At 42.3% G+C, this 16,671-nt stretch overlaps 1 protein-coding gene across 6 annotated transcripts in view; it reads right to left on the bottom strand.

Annotated features, from left to right (window-relative positions):
* The window catches only part of AK9 (adenylate kinase 9), a 241,372-nt gene that overhangs the window by 160,712 nt on the left and 63,989 nt on the right, over positions 1–16,671 (bottom strand). For all 6 annotated transcript variants that reach the window (XR_012667633.1, XM_048844821.2, XM_075126637.1 and 3 more), the window contains 5 exons: positions 14,979–15,118; positions 14,718–14,898; positions 10,834–10,978; positions 6,702–6,833; positions 5,719–5,760 (listed from right to left, as the gene is read on the bottom strand). Coding sequence is in view for 5 of the 6 variants with exons in the window: in XM_048844821.2 (XP_048700778.2) it covers positions 5,719–5,760; positions 6,702–6,833; positions 10,834–10,978; positions 14,718–14,898; positions 14,979–15,118 (640 nt within the window). In the remaining variant the exon portion in view is untranslated. The remainder of the gene's footprint in view (positions 1–5,718; positions 5,761–6,701; positions 6,834–10,833; positions 10,979–14,717; positions 14,899–14,978; positions 15,119–16,671) is intronic.

The following is a 16,671-nucleotide window of genomic DNA, read 5'->3' on the forward strand; positions in this document are numbered from 1 at the left end:
TTCTTCTTCGAGTGATGTCCCTGTGGGTACTTCACTACCCGGAGAACAGTGCCCTCTGATGGATGGAGGGGGCTTTGGAGTTGAAGTAGTAGCAGATGAAAGTACTGTGTGACCAAATAGGGTGTCGGAAGATGCATGTTGTTGCAACACATAGTGCCGTGTAAACGTGTGTGGTGAGGTCCAGGTTGCGGTCCTACAGATTTCTGAAATCAGAACATTGTTGAGAGGACTGATATGGAGGCTGATAGATTCCTGGTAGAATAAGTATGAATCCACATAGGGAGTTCTCATTCATGCTGGAGATAACAGTTTGATACAGTCTGATATCCATTTAGATAGCCATTGTTTGGAAATAGTGTTGCCTTTTGATCGTTTGATGAGTGAAATGAACAGTTTTGGAGACCTGCAAAAAGATTTTGTTCTATGGATGTAAAAGACTATAGCCCTGCTGACATCCAATGAGTGTAGTCTAAATTGTCATCTGCCCGTATGTGGTTTCGGAAAAAGCGTCGGTAGGTATATAGGTTGGCTAAGGTAAAAGGATGAGACAACCTTAGGTAAAAACTTAGAATGTGATCTGAGAGATACTTTATCTTTGAAAAGGATTGTATCAGGTGGGTCTGTCATGAGAGCTGCTAGTTCCCACACTCTCCTGGCAGATGTAATGGCCTCTAGGAATGCAACCTTCATAGAGAGGTGTAATAATAGGAAGCCACGGGCTCAAAAGGGGCCTGGTGAGGGTGTGGAGGATTAAGCTGAGGTCCCATGGCATGGTTAGGGTTCCTAACTTCTGGATAGGAGCTGGAGAGACCCTTTAGGAAGTTTTGGAATCTAAACTCCTTTAGGAAGTGTTTAGTAAGTGGATGTGAAAACAGAGAATCCATCAACTTTATGATGAAATGTGGTGATGGCTGACAGATGTACATGGCTTGAACTCATGGAGAGGCCCGTTTGTTTGAGTTCCAGTAAGTGATCTAAAATGACAGGTAAGGGGGCTGACAGAGATGTAGTCTGTTTGCGTTGGCACCATGAGTCAAATCGCTTCCACTTATGTACATATGTGAGTCGGGTAGTTGTCCTACGGCTGTTTAATAATATGTTTTGTACCTCTGAGGAACATGTCATTTCAGATCCTGAGAGCCATGTAATAATCAGGCTTTGAGATGAAGACTTTCGGGATCTGGATGGATGATGCGACCTGTGTCCTGTGATAGAAGCCAAGGCAGAAGCGGGAGTGTGCGTGGTGGACAGACCACCATGTGGAGAAGGTAAGGGTACCATGTTTGTCATGTCCATGTGGGGGCTATTAGGATTACTCTGGATCAGTCTTGTTTTATCTTGTGGAGTACACAGCTAGGAGGGGGGTGGGAGGGAAGGCATATAGGAGGGGAGCGGTTCACTTGATGAGGACGGCATCGCCCGGACAGTGTCAACCAAGTCCTGCTCTGGAGCAGAACTGGAGGCATTTGGAGTTTTGTGTGGTGGCAAAGAGGTCTATTGTTGGGAACCCCCACATCTGAAAAATATCTAGGATTACCATGTATTCAACTCCCATTCATGATCTTGATAAAACTTCCTGCTCAGAGTATCTGCCGTGATGTTCTGGCAGCCAGGTAGGTATGATGCTATAACATGGACGTTATGTTTGATGCACCATTGCCAAAGAGGCATCGCTTCTACATATAGGGAATGCAATTGCACTCCCCCTTGTCTGTTTATGTAGAACATACAAGCTACATTGTCTGTGAGAATCTGTACCGTTTTGTTTTCGATTAGTGATAGGAAGTGAGAACAGGCATTTTGAACTGCTTGTAGTTCCAGCTGGTTGATATGAAGATGGGACTCTGCCATAGACCATCGGCCCTGTATAGAGTATCCATGGTTATGGTGAGCAATGGTGGATTCTATAGCAATGGCACCCCCCTGCTGACGTTGTCTAGATTGGCCCACCTTAATAGGGAATCCCTGACTGTATTGGGCATGATGATGAGCTTGTTTATGCTGTGCATGTGTGGGACATAATTTGTCTGGAGCCATACTTGTAGATACCACATGTGTAGTCTTGCATGTCAGACGATGAAGGTCCTGGTGGCCATGTGGCCTAGGATTTGTAGGCAAGTTCTGGCAGACACTTGTGGGCTGTTCTGTACTGTTGAGATCAAGGCGGTTAGAGTCAGAAAGCATTTTGTTCATAGGGAGGCAGTTGCTTCGAGGGAGTTGAGGTCTGCTCCAATGAACTCCAGGCATTGGACAGGTATTAGAGTAGACTTTTGTATGTTTATGTGAAGTCCTAAGCTGGTGAACGTATTTATTGTATGTTGGGTGGAGTCTATGGCTATCTATAGTGTTGATGTTTTCAGCAGATAGTTGTGTAAGAAGGGGAATATCATGATTCCCTCTCTGTGTAGGTAGGCAGCTATGTCCTGGAGTTAGGTTCCAAAGAACTTCCTTTTGGACCCCAGCTTGAATCCTGCTTAGCTATACCTTAACCAATAATTTTAAACTAAAGTACTACAAAACAGTATTTTTCACCAATCCTAACCCATTATGAAACAATTCTTTAACCAATCATACCCCACCACCTTAGTTGATTTAAATCTTGCAAAGTTAGTTACGCAACAGACTGAAACAATCAAAGAATCAGACAAACCATACAGATAAACAATGGAGAAATAGAGACCATAAAGGCAAAATAATAAAGTATAGATTTCACAAGCGCAACTGTTGATAAGTGATTCCTTGCCAGACAGAATGCTATCAAACACAGTTTTCTTTAACCATCTTAAGATCTGTTTCTTTATCTGGCGATGGTGGGTACTATTAGGACAAGAGCGCCTTCTTAATGGCTCAATATTACATTGTTTTGGAAAGGACCTTACAGAAGGTCTGAAGCTGTTGGGAATGCTGTGGGCTTTCTTTTTGCTACTAGTTTATGGATCTCCAGAGACTTAAGGGTTGCCCTTGAATCCTTAAGACTATGAAGCCTCTCTTCTGTTTTATTGGAAAACAGTGAGGGACCTTCAAAAGGAAAGTACTGAATTGATTATTCAGGCTGGCTGATGACTGCTGCCAAAATGAACACTGCATAGTGACGGAGAAAGCCGTAGCTCGAGATGCAGTCTGCCTCATCCAGGTTTGCCTGCAATGTTGTCCAGGCAGATAATTTGTCCTCCTCCACTATTACAAAGAACTCCTGCTTTGTCTCACCATGATGCTTGTCTTTGAACTTCAGGATATTACCTCATACGCTGAAATTGTAGTGACCGAGCAGAGCTTGCTAGTTTGCAATCCTAATCCTGTGGAATAAAAAGTTTCCTCCCAAAAAGGCCTAGCTTGTTTGCTTCCTTTCCCTTTGGAGTAAGAAGCCTAGAGTCCCTGACTCTCTTTTTCACTGGCAGCAGCAATCAACAGGAAGCCTGAGGAGGGTGGTTGTAGAAATGTTCAAATCCCTGAAAAGCGACATAATAGCTCTTCTACACCCTTTTAGCAACTGGAGGCAGAGAAGTTGGGGTCTGCTATAAAATCCTGAGAGACTGCAGGATAATCTCATCAATAGGGTGAGCTACCCTAGAGGGGCCTTCAGAGGCAAAAATGTCCATGAGCTTGTGTGACCTTTCCTGTACCTCTTTTGTTTGGATATCCAGAGCTGCAGCCATCCTCCTCAACAAACCTGGATGAGCTCTGAAATCATCAGGAGGGGGAGAGGTAGACTCATTCACTACTCCTTCATCAGGTGATGAAGAAGAAGAGGCTAAGTGTGTTGAGAGGTCCCTCCTCCAATTCCTCTACAGAAGAGTACTGAGCACATGTTTCCATCTGCATGATACTGATCTTAGTACCAGGGGAGAGAAGATGATGACCATCCTGCAGATGCTCCTGTGCCTAGCTGATGTATAGAGGTGGGAAGGGAGCAGAGAGGCTCGCTAATCTGGAGGGAAGACCCTAGGGGTCCAACAGGGCCATTGGTATTGAGGTAGGACTCAGCTATGTGAGCCCACTGGCTCTTAGAATGCTGAGGCTGTGATTGGTACCACGGCAGGCAGGCACCCTACTGGGGCTACTGGGCATGCTTGGGTCACAAAAGATTCCGCTTCAGAGTCTGATGAGGAGCCCCTTCCACACACCATGGGGGAACTGACCCCATTAGTACCAGAGAGCCAAGTTCTGATTCTGGAGAAGGAGATACTGGTAATATCATTGCTGGCATGCCTCTAGATGGAATCCTATTCAGAGGTGCCATGAGAGAAGAAGTGGTCAGTACACAACAGTGCTCTGGGGCTGAAGTTGGGACTGTAGAAGTGTGTAGTTCCAATACCAGTACCGTGCAAGGTTCCTGAATCCCAGGAGAAGACGGCACTGATGGGTTATGGATCTCCCTGACTATCTCAAAAACCTCAGGCGTTGACAGCACAGAAAAGGGGTCCTGTGTCTGCACTACCGAAAGGTGTGCTAGTCATTCAGAGATTGTTCTCAGTGCACCCTTTCTGGTTCTGGATTCAGCAATCCCTCCTGGTTTATAGACTGCTCCTGGGAGTGCGACTTCTTTGAGCACCTTTCTGAGTCCATGTGTCCACTCAGAGCCTTTGTAGTAGACTTGGAAGACCCCAGTACTGAGTCTTTAAGAGACTTATGCAGTCTCTTCTTAGGCACCAGTGATGTGGATCTGCCTGTGGACTCCGTCAGATCAAGTCTAGCACTCCTGACTGACTTGGATGTTCTTGGCACCCATACAGAGTGGGAAAGTTACGACAGTGGATGAAGCATAGACTTCCTAAGCAGGTAGTCAAGTCAGGCAGCCCTGTCCATTTTCGATTAGTATTTGAAACCTCTACAAATGTGACATTTGTCACTTAAATGAGCCTCTCCCAAACAAACACTTAAGTCAGCTGAGGTGTGAGTTATTCACTGGCATAGATCTGTTACATGAACAACAGGCCTTGAAGCCAGGAGAACAGGGCATTACTTTGGTACCAAATTGGGTACCCAACTAGGCACTGGTAACCTACACTAAAAAATACTAATCTAAACTTATTCTTATAACTATTTACAGATATCCTATACAATACTAAAAACTTACACTACAGGTATTATATGCACTAACAAAGGGAAGATAAGTAGATACAAAGATCACAGCTCCAAAAACAACCACCACCACCATCGCTAGCAGTAGGAAGGAACAGAGGAGAATTGGGGGCAGCGTGACCCTTTATACCTGTGTGCAGTGGCATGAGGCAACATAGGCCCAATGGGTACAGCTGAGGGAAAAGTCTCCGACAACTGTGCATGAGACTTGCGCATATGTACAGTGGAATGGACATGTGCAATCCCTCCCAAATTCTAGCTGTTTCTATGCATTCCATCTATAGTACATACATTAATTTCCATCTTCAATAATTTTAATATGTTAATATATCCGTAAATTCTGAGATGTTCTATGTACCACTGAGGGCCTGACTGGTTCCACCATCCTTACTCGACATAATGGAGGGTTGCTGAAATGGACCCCGAGTAATTATATTAGATAAAGCTCCCACCATTTAATCATATATATCGCATATAAAATTGCTTGCATGTCTTACAACACATGCAAATAGTGTCAGGCAGAGACTAAGGACTGCAGAATTGGCCCCAAAGTTTATATCAATTACATGCATGGTATATATTTACCTGAATTATATTTCAGACACTTATGGGTTAGAGTGTATTAATCAGTATTACCTGATGATTCACCTTCTTGTTCTGAAGAATTGTCAGTCTTTTCTGTGTGAACATAAATATTAATACCTATTAACAGTGCAACACTAATTCATTTGTTTATGTATAATTTAGTTAATTATACCTTTAGAATGTTTTTACATAACTCGTGTTTACACAGCTCCAACTTCCATTCCTTCACAGCTCACATCCCTTACACCCAAGTCATTCCCTACCCATTCCTTCCTAATACCCCATATCCTAAATCCATTACAAAATATAAAAATTTAGATAAAGTCAATGGCAAAGTATTGTAGCTGGATTGGTTGTGGAGGGTTATGCAGGTGTGTGAATTGAGTATGTGGAGAAGATATGAAAGAGATAGAGCTGGGTACTCAGCGTGCGTGAGTTGAGAAGGAGTATATGGTGTGGAGGGATTGGTCAGTTATGAAAGAAAACTAAGCTGGATTGTGAAGGCTGTGAGTTGAATGTGAAGGAAGTCTGAAACTGGCATGGACATGCGGAGATTGTAAGGAAGGATGAATCAGATGTGTGCCTTCTGGAAGCATAAGAGTTGCATATGTATAAACAAAATAAAGTCATTTGAAGTATTGCCAGTGTATGCACCATAGCCCTTAGTACTTTTTTTCTTAGCCACCTATGAAAACCTCTTATGCTGTAGAAAAAAAAAGTGTATGGAAACTCCAGACTTTTCACCAAAATGCATGCCTAACTCTTATCAAAGTCAATGGGATTTTTTTGCACATGGAGAAATGTAGCATTAGTATCAAGAGTACCTAACCTCCTCACTGCTTTCAGAACAGACTGCAAAACTCCCATTTTCAGTTTAGCTTTTCCGCAGAACAACAAAGAAGGAGATTTAAAATATTCTGACAATGGAGACGAGAAAAGGAGAAAGGGAAAGAAATATATTTTCTTTTTTGAATATAAGGCACTTTGATAGCACATATTGGTTGTGGGACAAAATAGATAAACATTTCTTTTACCTTTGCTGGTGTCAGATCTTGTAACTCTACTCTGATCTTCCACGCTTCTTTCTTCCTCAGGCATAGTGGTCTCACTTTCTTCATATTCATCTGTTTCTTTGTAACTACCAGTTTCTTGGGCATCTATTGCAGCTGTGAAATATCATTACATTTACAGAAGTCAGAAGCATTTACAGAAGCATAAGACAAAAACACATTTCTTTGAAATTACTTCTTTGACCCTAATTTCAGTAACTATTTGTCCTAAATAAAAACAGAAGCAAAATACCGTACCTGAAAAAGTTAAAAAACAAAAACAGAAAAAGCATTTAAAAACATTATACAGCACACTTGACGTGAGAGTCTCAATAATCTTGATAGAGTGCAAGGATTCTAAATATTGTCAAACTTATCGTTTTGTTTTTTTTGGAACACAGAATGTCCAAGAAATATGATGCAACTGCTGGCTTCCTTCCTACAACTCAGCATGCTGGTAGCCTCTATGAAGCCAAGAACACGAGCAGCAGGGGCTTGGACAACAGCAAAAGAGGAAAAACACAACACCTGCAACCACTGGTCTCCTCCATGAAGTTAGAAATACCACCAGCCACCTCCATCATCCCCTCAACTCTCTTGTATAGAGACATCATTTTCCCTCCTCAATTTTCTTGACACTGTGATCTGACAAGAAGAGGGTGCCCTTTGTACCCTGTTCTGAAGACCTTTCTTTGTGTGCTGTGCTATGACAGCTTTGCTTTTCTGATCCCCATGTGCATGATGGCCAAAAAAGTAGAGTAAAGCTGTCAAGAGCTGCAGAATTGGAGGTTTGGGATCATACTGGAGGTGTGAGCCTTGTGTTCTCAGCTGTGATGGGCATAGGGAGATAAAGCAAGAGGGGACTGATATCTGTGTGAAAACCAATTGTTTAATACCTATTAACTATCAAACTAGTTCATCATTGGGACTTATTTAAAAGCACAGGGCAGTGGCTAACAGTTACCCTAGTTAGCATTTCATACTGTTTAGTACAGGTTGGTGGTTAACAGAATCAGCATGATCCATGTTCTAACCATGGAGGTTAACGTTTTTTGTAGTGGTCAGAAGTGGTAGGTGACTCAGCTATCCTTGTTCTAGTCAGTCAATGTGAGTTCCATGTAGAAAGTTTGTAGAAACACACTTCACACTGACATTCTTTAGCTTCATTCAGTGCACAAAATCATTAAAAAATGGAGAGGAGAGTGAGGCAGAAGATGATGGAAGGATATAGGACATCCTCATTAGTGGGTTGATATCTCAAAACCTTCAGGAAAGTTCATCCAAATTTGAATGGATGTTTTCATTGGTTACTTAATGTACTCCTAAAAAGAAGAGAGGGTTACTCATCTTGTGCAGTAATTGAGGTTCTTTGAGATGAGTGTCCCTGTGGGTGCTCCACTGCAGGTGTCGCTGTGTCCCTGTGTCATAGGTCGGAGATTTTCGGTAGCAGTGCTTGGTTTGGGCACGCGTGCATAGTAGTCATCTTGTGGTGCCATTGGCACTCCATCTAGCGCGTGCATGACCTGCCCCCTTAAGTTCCTTCTTTACCGCAGAGCTCTTTTAGCGAACTCCGAAGTGGAGGAGAGAAAGGTGGCTAGTGGAATACATATCTCAAAGAACCTCAGTTACCGCACAAGGTGAGTAACCCTCTCTTCTTCTACAAGTGATGTCCCTGTGAGTGCTCCACTTCAGGTGATTGTAGAGCAGCGTCCCACTATGGAGGGAAGAGGCTTCAGATTTGCGTGTGTTGTTGCAGAGAGCACAGTAAGACCTATTATAGCATCTGACATAGAACTTTGAGTGATGGCATAGTGATTTGCGAAGGTATGCACAGAAGCCCAGGTAGCTGCCCTGCATATGTCAATTAGAAGTACATTGTTCAAGAAGACTATAGACATTGCTATGGAATGTGTGGAGTGGTATTGTGTGGGGGTTTTGTGTTATGCAGTCGATAGCAAAGTTGGATACACGTAGAGATCCATTTGGATAGTCTCTGGGTAGATATTGTGCATCCTTTGGAGCGTTCTGTTGTGGAAATAAACAGCCTTGGAGATTTCCAAAAGGGCTTGGTTCTGTCTAAGTAGAATGCTATGGCTTGCCTGATGTCTAGTGTATGTAGAATGGCCTCTTGTGAGTTTCCATGTGGTTTGGGGTAAAATGTGAGGAAGTGCATCGGTTGATTTATATGAAAGGATGTTGATATTTTAGGTAAAAATTTTGGGTGTGGTCTCAATGTGATCTTGTCCTTAAAGAATATGACATGGGGGGGGGGAGGTTAGCCATTAGTGCCCCATTTTCACTCACTCATAGCTGAGGTGATCGTGACCAAAAATGCAATTTTCATGGATAGACGAAGGAGTGAGCAGTTTGCCAAGGCTTCAAAAGGGGCTCTGGTGAGGCATAAGGACAAGGTTTAAATCCCATGTGGGTGTAGGTTGTCAGACTTCTGGGTAAATGTTCCGTATGCCAGTGAGGAAGTGTTTAGTGACTGGGTGTGCAAATAGGTAGGTTCCCTCACATGTACGGTGAAAGGCTGTAATAGCCACTAGGCGTACTTTAATTGAGCTTATGGATAAGTCTGATTCCTTCAGTTCCAGTACGTAGTCCAGTATCAATGGGAGTGGCGCTGTGACTGCAGTCAACTGTTTTGGTTGGCACCATAGTAAGAATCTCTTCCATTTTTGGAGATAAGTATTGTGAGTTGTGGATCTCCTGTTATTAAATAACGTTTCACTCATTCTGAGCAGACTAATTTGTAGTATTGGAACCACATAGGAGTCACACTTTGAAATGAAGTTTCTCTGGATTTGGGAGGAGTATCCTGCCTTTGTTCTGTGAGAGGAGATCCACCCACAGGGGAAGAGTTCGTGGAGCACAGACCACTATGCGCATCAGGTAAGATTACCCTGTTTGTCCGGGCCACGTTGGAACTAATCAGTATGATATGGGCCCTGTCAGTCTGTATCTTATGAATTACTTGTGAGATTAATGGTATCGGTGGGAATGTGTACATGATTGACGCATCCCGGGTGATAAGGAAGGCATCCCCCAGTAACTGGGGTCCCAGTCCTGCCCTGGAGCAGAAGAGTGGGCACTTGTGCTTTATTGATGATGCAAACAGGTCTAGAGGGAAAGCCCCATTTCTGGAATACTGACTGGAGTATTATCTTTATTTCCCATTTGTGCTCCTGGGAGAAATGTCTGCTTAGTGTGTTCTGGCACCTGGGGAGGTAGGATGCCGAGATGGTAACGTTGTAGAGTACGCACCAGTTCCATAGTTTCATGGCTTCAGTGCATAGTGAGTGGGAACAAGCTCCTCCTTGGCAATTGATATAGAACATGGATGCTATGTTGTCAGTCAGTATCTGGATTGACTTGTTCCATCTGTAGTACACCAGCCCTACAGTTGGTGAGCTTGGTAACCCCAGCTCTAAGGCAGTCCCCCAGGTGGACAGCCCTCGAGCCAGGGGCCCTGTAACCCGTGATCCCAGCAGCCTGCTAAGCGAGCTGTAAGGAGTGGAGGAAACATGGAACTGGGAATAATTTTTTAATGGAATAGCAAAAATTTCTAGCAAAACTGAAATTTTCACCTCTAAAATTTTGATTTTGTAGAAACAATTTTGTGCTGGAAAATCATTCTGATGGAAAATTCTTGACCAGCTTTAGTCAGAACAATATTTTGAAGCTCCTTAGTGTATAACAACCACCCACAACTCTAGAACATTTATATTCAGTGTTCCACTTTGCCATTTCCCTCATTTAATCCCCAATGTATATACACATTTAGTTAATATTTAACATATGACTTCCTTAATATTCTAATTACAGTTTTTCTGGAAAAGATTCTGGCTTGAAAATAAAATTGTGGAAAAGAACACAGCTTAATACTACATAGCATAACCATAGAGTAGACATGGCTGGGTAAAACAGTCAAGCCCAAAGAGAAATCCCATGCTTTGTGTAATTACTTTCCAGAACAAATTTACAACTCTATAACCATGATACCATTTATATGTGCTGATAGGGAGTTTAAAACATTCCCAAATAGTAGCTGTTTTATTTAACTAACCTAAAAGCAAACAAGACAGCCCAAAAAGCTGGGAAACACCTTATTCACCTTGCTCTTTTAACATTTTTTCTACTTCCAGCTTATTTTTCACTTTTGTAATAGCAACATCTATCGCAGCAATACGAGCTTGCTCAATGATTTTTTCCTTTGCTTTTTCCATACATGGTTGAATAAGTTTGTCCATATCAAGAACCTAAAGAAAGTATTTGAAAACATAAAAATAAATCTGAATAATGAAATCTTAATAAAATGTGATACATAGGTAAACATATGCATAGATTCAGGCACAGATAACCCAATTCTGCGATCAGTTACAATAGTGTAAATTTGGAAAAACTGCACAGATTTCAGTGAAAGCGGCATTTGTCTCATTGTTTGTTTGTGCAGTGAGTAATTTTCAAGTTGTTATGAATTTTTCTTCTCTTATGTGCAAAAGATAAGACACAGACTCCTCACACAATTAATGTAAATAACTGACATGTTCCCCATAAGGGAAAACTTAGGAGTACCATAATTGTAACCTTCAAAATAGGTTACTTTCCTGTAACTAGATTTCACAAAGTTACTGCATTTTTTTCCACAAATCCATACATTTTGAATGTATACACTAATGAACCACTAAGAACATAAATCTAATTAAATGGTCTCAGCATCTCTCTGAAGAAGAGATGTAGGGGGAGAGAAGTGTAATCCAACCCCTGCAATGTGCTGAGTGCCTGCTAAAAACCCTCTAACCATTAAAATCAATGGAAGCTGTGGATACTTAGCACCTCTCAAACTCTGGCTTTGTATATTCAAGATACAAGATTAAATTTTGTTTCAATTTTCTCTATATCCTCCAATAAGGGCTGTCTAAGCTCATAAAGTCACAACATTTATACAGTTAACATAAGGAAAGATATTATACTAGTAAAAATAAATTGCTGTCTGACAGTATTAAGGTATATTACACTGCATAGTAAACCAGAGTTCTGACTATGTTTAAGCTCAACCCCTCTATGGTCCATACACAAAGCCATCTAACACATGCCAGTATCCTCTCACAACACGGGCGGGTGGGCTGGCTCACCCAGGGGTATAAGTATGAGCCCGTTTTCTGCTGTAGCATGTGTCTAAGCCCACCCATTTAGCAGTGAAGATAGCAGTAGCAGAAGCCCATGTTCTAAGGCTTGTGTTCAATCTGCCAATGCTATCCCACAATTCTCTCCTCCAACTTCCCATGTGATTCCCTTGAACTGGAAGCAACCTCCTGGTTCAAATACAGCTCCTGGGCATTTAACTCTTCCCTTTCCATGCTGACTGTTCGATTGTTAACACAGTTATGCCTTGCTTGTTGCCCACCACCCAGCACACTAACTGGCCAGAAGAACACGCCAAAATACTGGCCAAGATGTGGTGTGAGGGGAGCAAGATCCATTACTTTTGCAGGAGTACAAGAAACCTGCATGTTTATGAAGCCACAGTAAAGCAGCTGGTGGTACGGGGGATCCACCAGACTGGTAGTCAGGGCTGGGAACAGAGTAAGTACCAAAGGACTGCCTATTGCAAAGTGAAGGATGGGAATGGTATGTCAGAGAACAACTCAGCTTGCTGCCCCTAGTACAGCAGTTCTCAACTGTGGTCCACCGTTTGTTCAGGGAAAGCCCCTGGTGCACCGGGCCGGTTTGTTTACCTGCCACGTCCGCAGGTTCCGCCGATCGCGGCTCCCACTGGCTGCAGTTCGCCGCTCCAAGCCAATGGGTGGTGCAGGAAGTGGTGCGGGCCAAGGGATGTGCTAGCTGCCCTTCCCGCAGCCCCCATTGGCCTGGAGTGGTGAACCGCGGCCAGTGGGAGCCACGATTGGCCGAACCTGCAGACGCGGCAGGTAAACAAACTGTCCCGGCGCCAGGGGCTTTCCCTGAACAAACTGTGGACCACAGTTGAGAACCACTGCCCTAGTACAAGGAATTTGACCAGTTGTTGGGAACCACACATAGCACAGTCTACAGTCCTGCATGACAGTCTGCTGAGCAGGGATGGCATGCTTATAACCCCAGGAAAAAAGGAAGCAAAGACAAGGGACACTACTGGAAGAGAGCCCGGAGTTGCACAGAACAGACCACAGTGCTGCTGCCTGGCTCAGATCAGGCTACACAGGAGGATTAGATATCCTGGGTCAATAGTTGGAGGACCTGTTTGGGGATGACCCTGGGGAGCAGTCTGCAGAGGAAGAAACAGCACAATAAGCCCTGGAGCCAGAACCTGGTAGGTAGCAGTCACCATTCTTAGTGTTATTGCTGTTAAGAATGGGAGGGATTTCCAAATTATGCCCAATATAACTGTCATTACATGCTGGGTGTGTGTGTGGATTTTGATTGTGCTGAGGCCAGTAGCCAAACCATTTTTCTGAACCACCTCAGCCTGACACCACTTGGGATGTAAGATGGACTCCGGGACTGGAAAAAAAAATAAACAAGCAGCAAGCATTAACTTTTTACTAGAAACACAGTTCTTGTTTGAAAGAGGTTTGGGGTATTAGCCTTCCGAAGCACAGATTCTTTTTTTTTTTTTGCATGTACAGTTCTGTTAATAAGCTGGCTATGCCAGAGTGCCCTCCTGGCACAGTTGTAGTCTCCTGTGCTGCCTGGATTAATCAGTCCTATTTGCAGTGGTGGATGTATTTAGTTTCTGGGGCCACTGTCTGGTCATGGCATGCTGTCTGAGTTGTGGCAGTTCTTGTCAGGGGGGGCAGAGGTTCTGGTCTGGAGCCACTCCTGCCTGGCTAGCCCCTGGAGTTCTGCTTCTGAGGGTCTCCTCCCATCCTGGGGCCCTGGGCGAAGGTCACTTGGGGGTTGCTTGCTTTGTTGGAGGCACACTTTCTGACACTATTCAGAAGAAAAACTAATGTTCCTCCAATACCAGGAGATACTGGATTGTGCTATTCCAACCAAGGAATGCTGAGAATTTTCAGGAAGAATGGGGAGCAGATCACGCTGAAGCAGATTGTTTCTTGGTGCCCTTCTGCTATGGCCTTTAAGGGGATGGTCTCCTGAGTCACTGGTCCCAACAATAGTGGTGACCCATCAATCATCTCCATCAGGTCTGGTGCAGGTTTCGGCAGGAGGGAGATCTGCAGGGTTTTGGCTCCTTTAGCAACTATAAAGTTGGCAGCAGCCCCACAGTCCATCATTGCTAGTTGTGGGGGGATATGCTGCACCTGCCCCAACTCCTGCAACTGTAGAAGCAACTGGAAATGCAGAGAGGTACCATGGTTCCCAGATTGGGTTATGCTTGAAGACGGTGGGATGGTTCCAGAGCATGGAGTTCTGGTGATGCCCAGGCCAGACATGCCTACTGACCTGACTCATAGCAGGGAGTGTGCAGACCCAAAATAGCTTAGCTGGATGTGTTTGTGGGCTCAGAGCACTTCGGGTCAAGTATTGCAGAATGGATAAACAAGTTCTCCCACAATACAATATAAACCAAGCTCTAGAGTCACTACACCTAGCAAGGGTGCTAAGAACCCAAGGCTATACCCCCCAGAAGGTACAGCATCATACCCTTCAGTGTACCACAATATAGATATGCTGGCCTAGATAAAGGGCAGATATGAGGTGTGTGTATCAATGCAAAGTACATGCTTGAAGATGAGCTTGGAAAGCACGGGTTTGCATGCGCAGGTACACGAATATTGGTCTACTATGCGGTATGGACATAGCCTTAGTGGAATGAGTGGGTGGCATGTATCACTGTTTGAGATCAGACATATCGATAGTATTCATATCAAACTGCTGTGACTAAAGACAATCTGAACAATATGTACTACATTTAAACAGAAGTGAAGAGCATATGTATGGTATCTTACATCTAACATCCTTACTACTATTCAAATAACATTCTAAAATCTGGAAGTCTAACCCTACAAGTTACTGAAAATATTTATATATACCCACCTTTCCTTTATATTTATTTGCAATCCAGTTACAAAGAGTTGTTTTTCCAGATAATGGAGGTCCAAATACTAATACTTTACAAGGAGGAAGTGGCATAGGTGGTAGCAGATAGGGACGTGGATTCAACATAAAAGCTCTCAATGCTTCTTGAGATGAAAATAAATACATTTTACCTAGAAAACTTTAAAAAAATTGAAAAATATACATGGTTAATCTTAAAACATAGATCTAAACACCCAAATCATACCAAATTCTGCTTACCTGACAGCTAAATCTGGAAGCCCCATTACAATGTTACCCTCTTTTAAAGCTACAGGACATGCTCGACCCCACCTGCTTCTACACCATCGGTATCTAGGTGCTATTATTTTGAGGGATGAAAGAGTCCGGAAAAGTTCATCCTGTTAATTAGAACAACAATAAAAGTATATGTACCTTTTCCCCTATATTTTGTATATGCCCCATTTTTTGTGGTTTATCATTTTGAAATATTTTCTAAGAAAGTAAGTATACCCTTTTAAAGAATTGTTGCATTGTGCTTAGTAGCTATTTTAAAACCAAAATATGAATGTGAATTGTGAATGTGAATTAAGTTTTTTTCAGACTAGCAGTACTCCACTGTAAGGAATAACTATCTGAGATATTTCATTTTTGAAAATAACCCTGTTTTTTTAAAAAAAAATGATTTGTAGTAAAAATGAATATATACATTTTTAAAAGAGCATCAAGCACTAATAACTTACATTATATCTTCAGAGCTGGTATTACTAAAAGACTCAATAATAAACTAAAGGAAAGTTTAAAATGCTAATTTAAAGAGAGAAAGTGAGTCATAGGAGATTGGGAGAAAGTCTTAAATACATTGGGCAGTACAAGTAATCCCTAGCGAAGGAGATTTGTATTGGAGGGGCAAAGAGGAGACCAAAAGCTGAGGAGATGCAAACACCTCAGTTTTAGGTTTATGGAATGGAAATGCCAATTATGATATATTAATCATTTGACAGAACTATTTGCAAGACCTATCAAACAGAGGATGGGAAACATATCCATTACCAAAATTACTTTGTCTTTCTCAATACACAGGAACCTTACTCATTGACCAGTCACAGGATCTATTAAAGATGTATTCTGTGAAAATGTATTTTTTTTCTGTAAAAGTAACTGTAGTTAGGAAGGTCTCACTGGCAACTTTTCAAATCTTTGATGATTTGGTGATACAACAGGAAAGATCACTGTGCATGCTTATTAGTATAAAGGATGTCAAAGGATGTCCTACTGATGAGTCCTAAGATTTGTCTGTCTGTAAGACATCTATGTTCTCAGTTGTACATAGCAGGGACACACAAGACTTATCTTTTTCAGGAGACCTCCCTACAGAAATGACACACAATGGTGAAGATAGAAGAGGTCAACACTAATCTACCTTATTTCTACTTTATTGTGGAAAGTAAAATGTGTCTGTTTTTAGGAACTGAGCACAGGGAGTTTTTATTTTTGTTTTTTATCAGGTATGTCACAAAGGCTCCAGGGGAAAATGGAAATGGTATGAAACCAGCCTGCTGATGGGATTTTTATTCTTTGACCAACATTTTCTTTCAACAAATCTGTTTTTATGAAGGATTTTCTCTAGGTTTAAAATAGGTCCAGTCCAAAGCCTTCTTAATCAGATCCAATACTTTTTACGATTAAAGGCATACGCTTCCCATACTTGTTTTATCTAAGAATATTTACTAAATTTCTGATCTGTACATGGGTAGGTGTGAAACTCATTTTTTTAAATCCACTTATTTGCCACATTAGCACACTGTAGATGTCCCCAGTGCTTGAATTTATAATCTTTGATGATAAAGCAGGGTGTTTAAAACAAAGTTATCATAGCAAAAGTACATAATATAAAGGATAATGCACAAATACTGTAATTACTGTAGGCAAATTTCTAGAAATGCAAATATCA

Source organism: Caretta caretta, chromosome 3 (genome assembly GCF_965140235.1).
Source record: "Caretta caretta isolate rCarCar2 chromosome 3, rCarCar1.hap1, whole genome shotgun sequence".
NCBI classification, from domain to species: Eukaryota; Metazoa; Chordata; order Testudines; family Cheloniidae; genus Caretta; species Caretta caretta.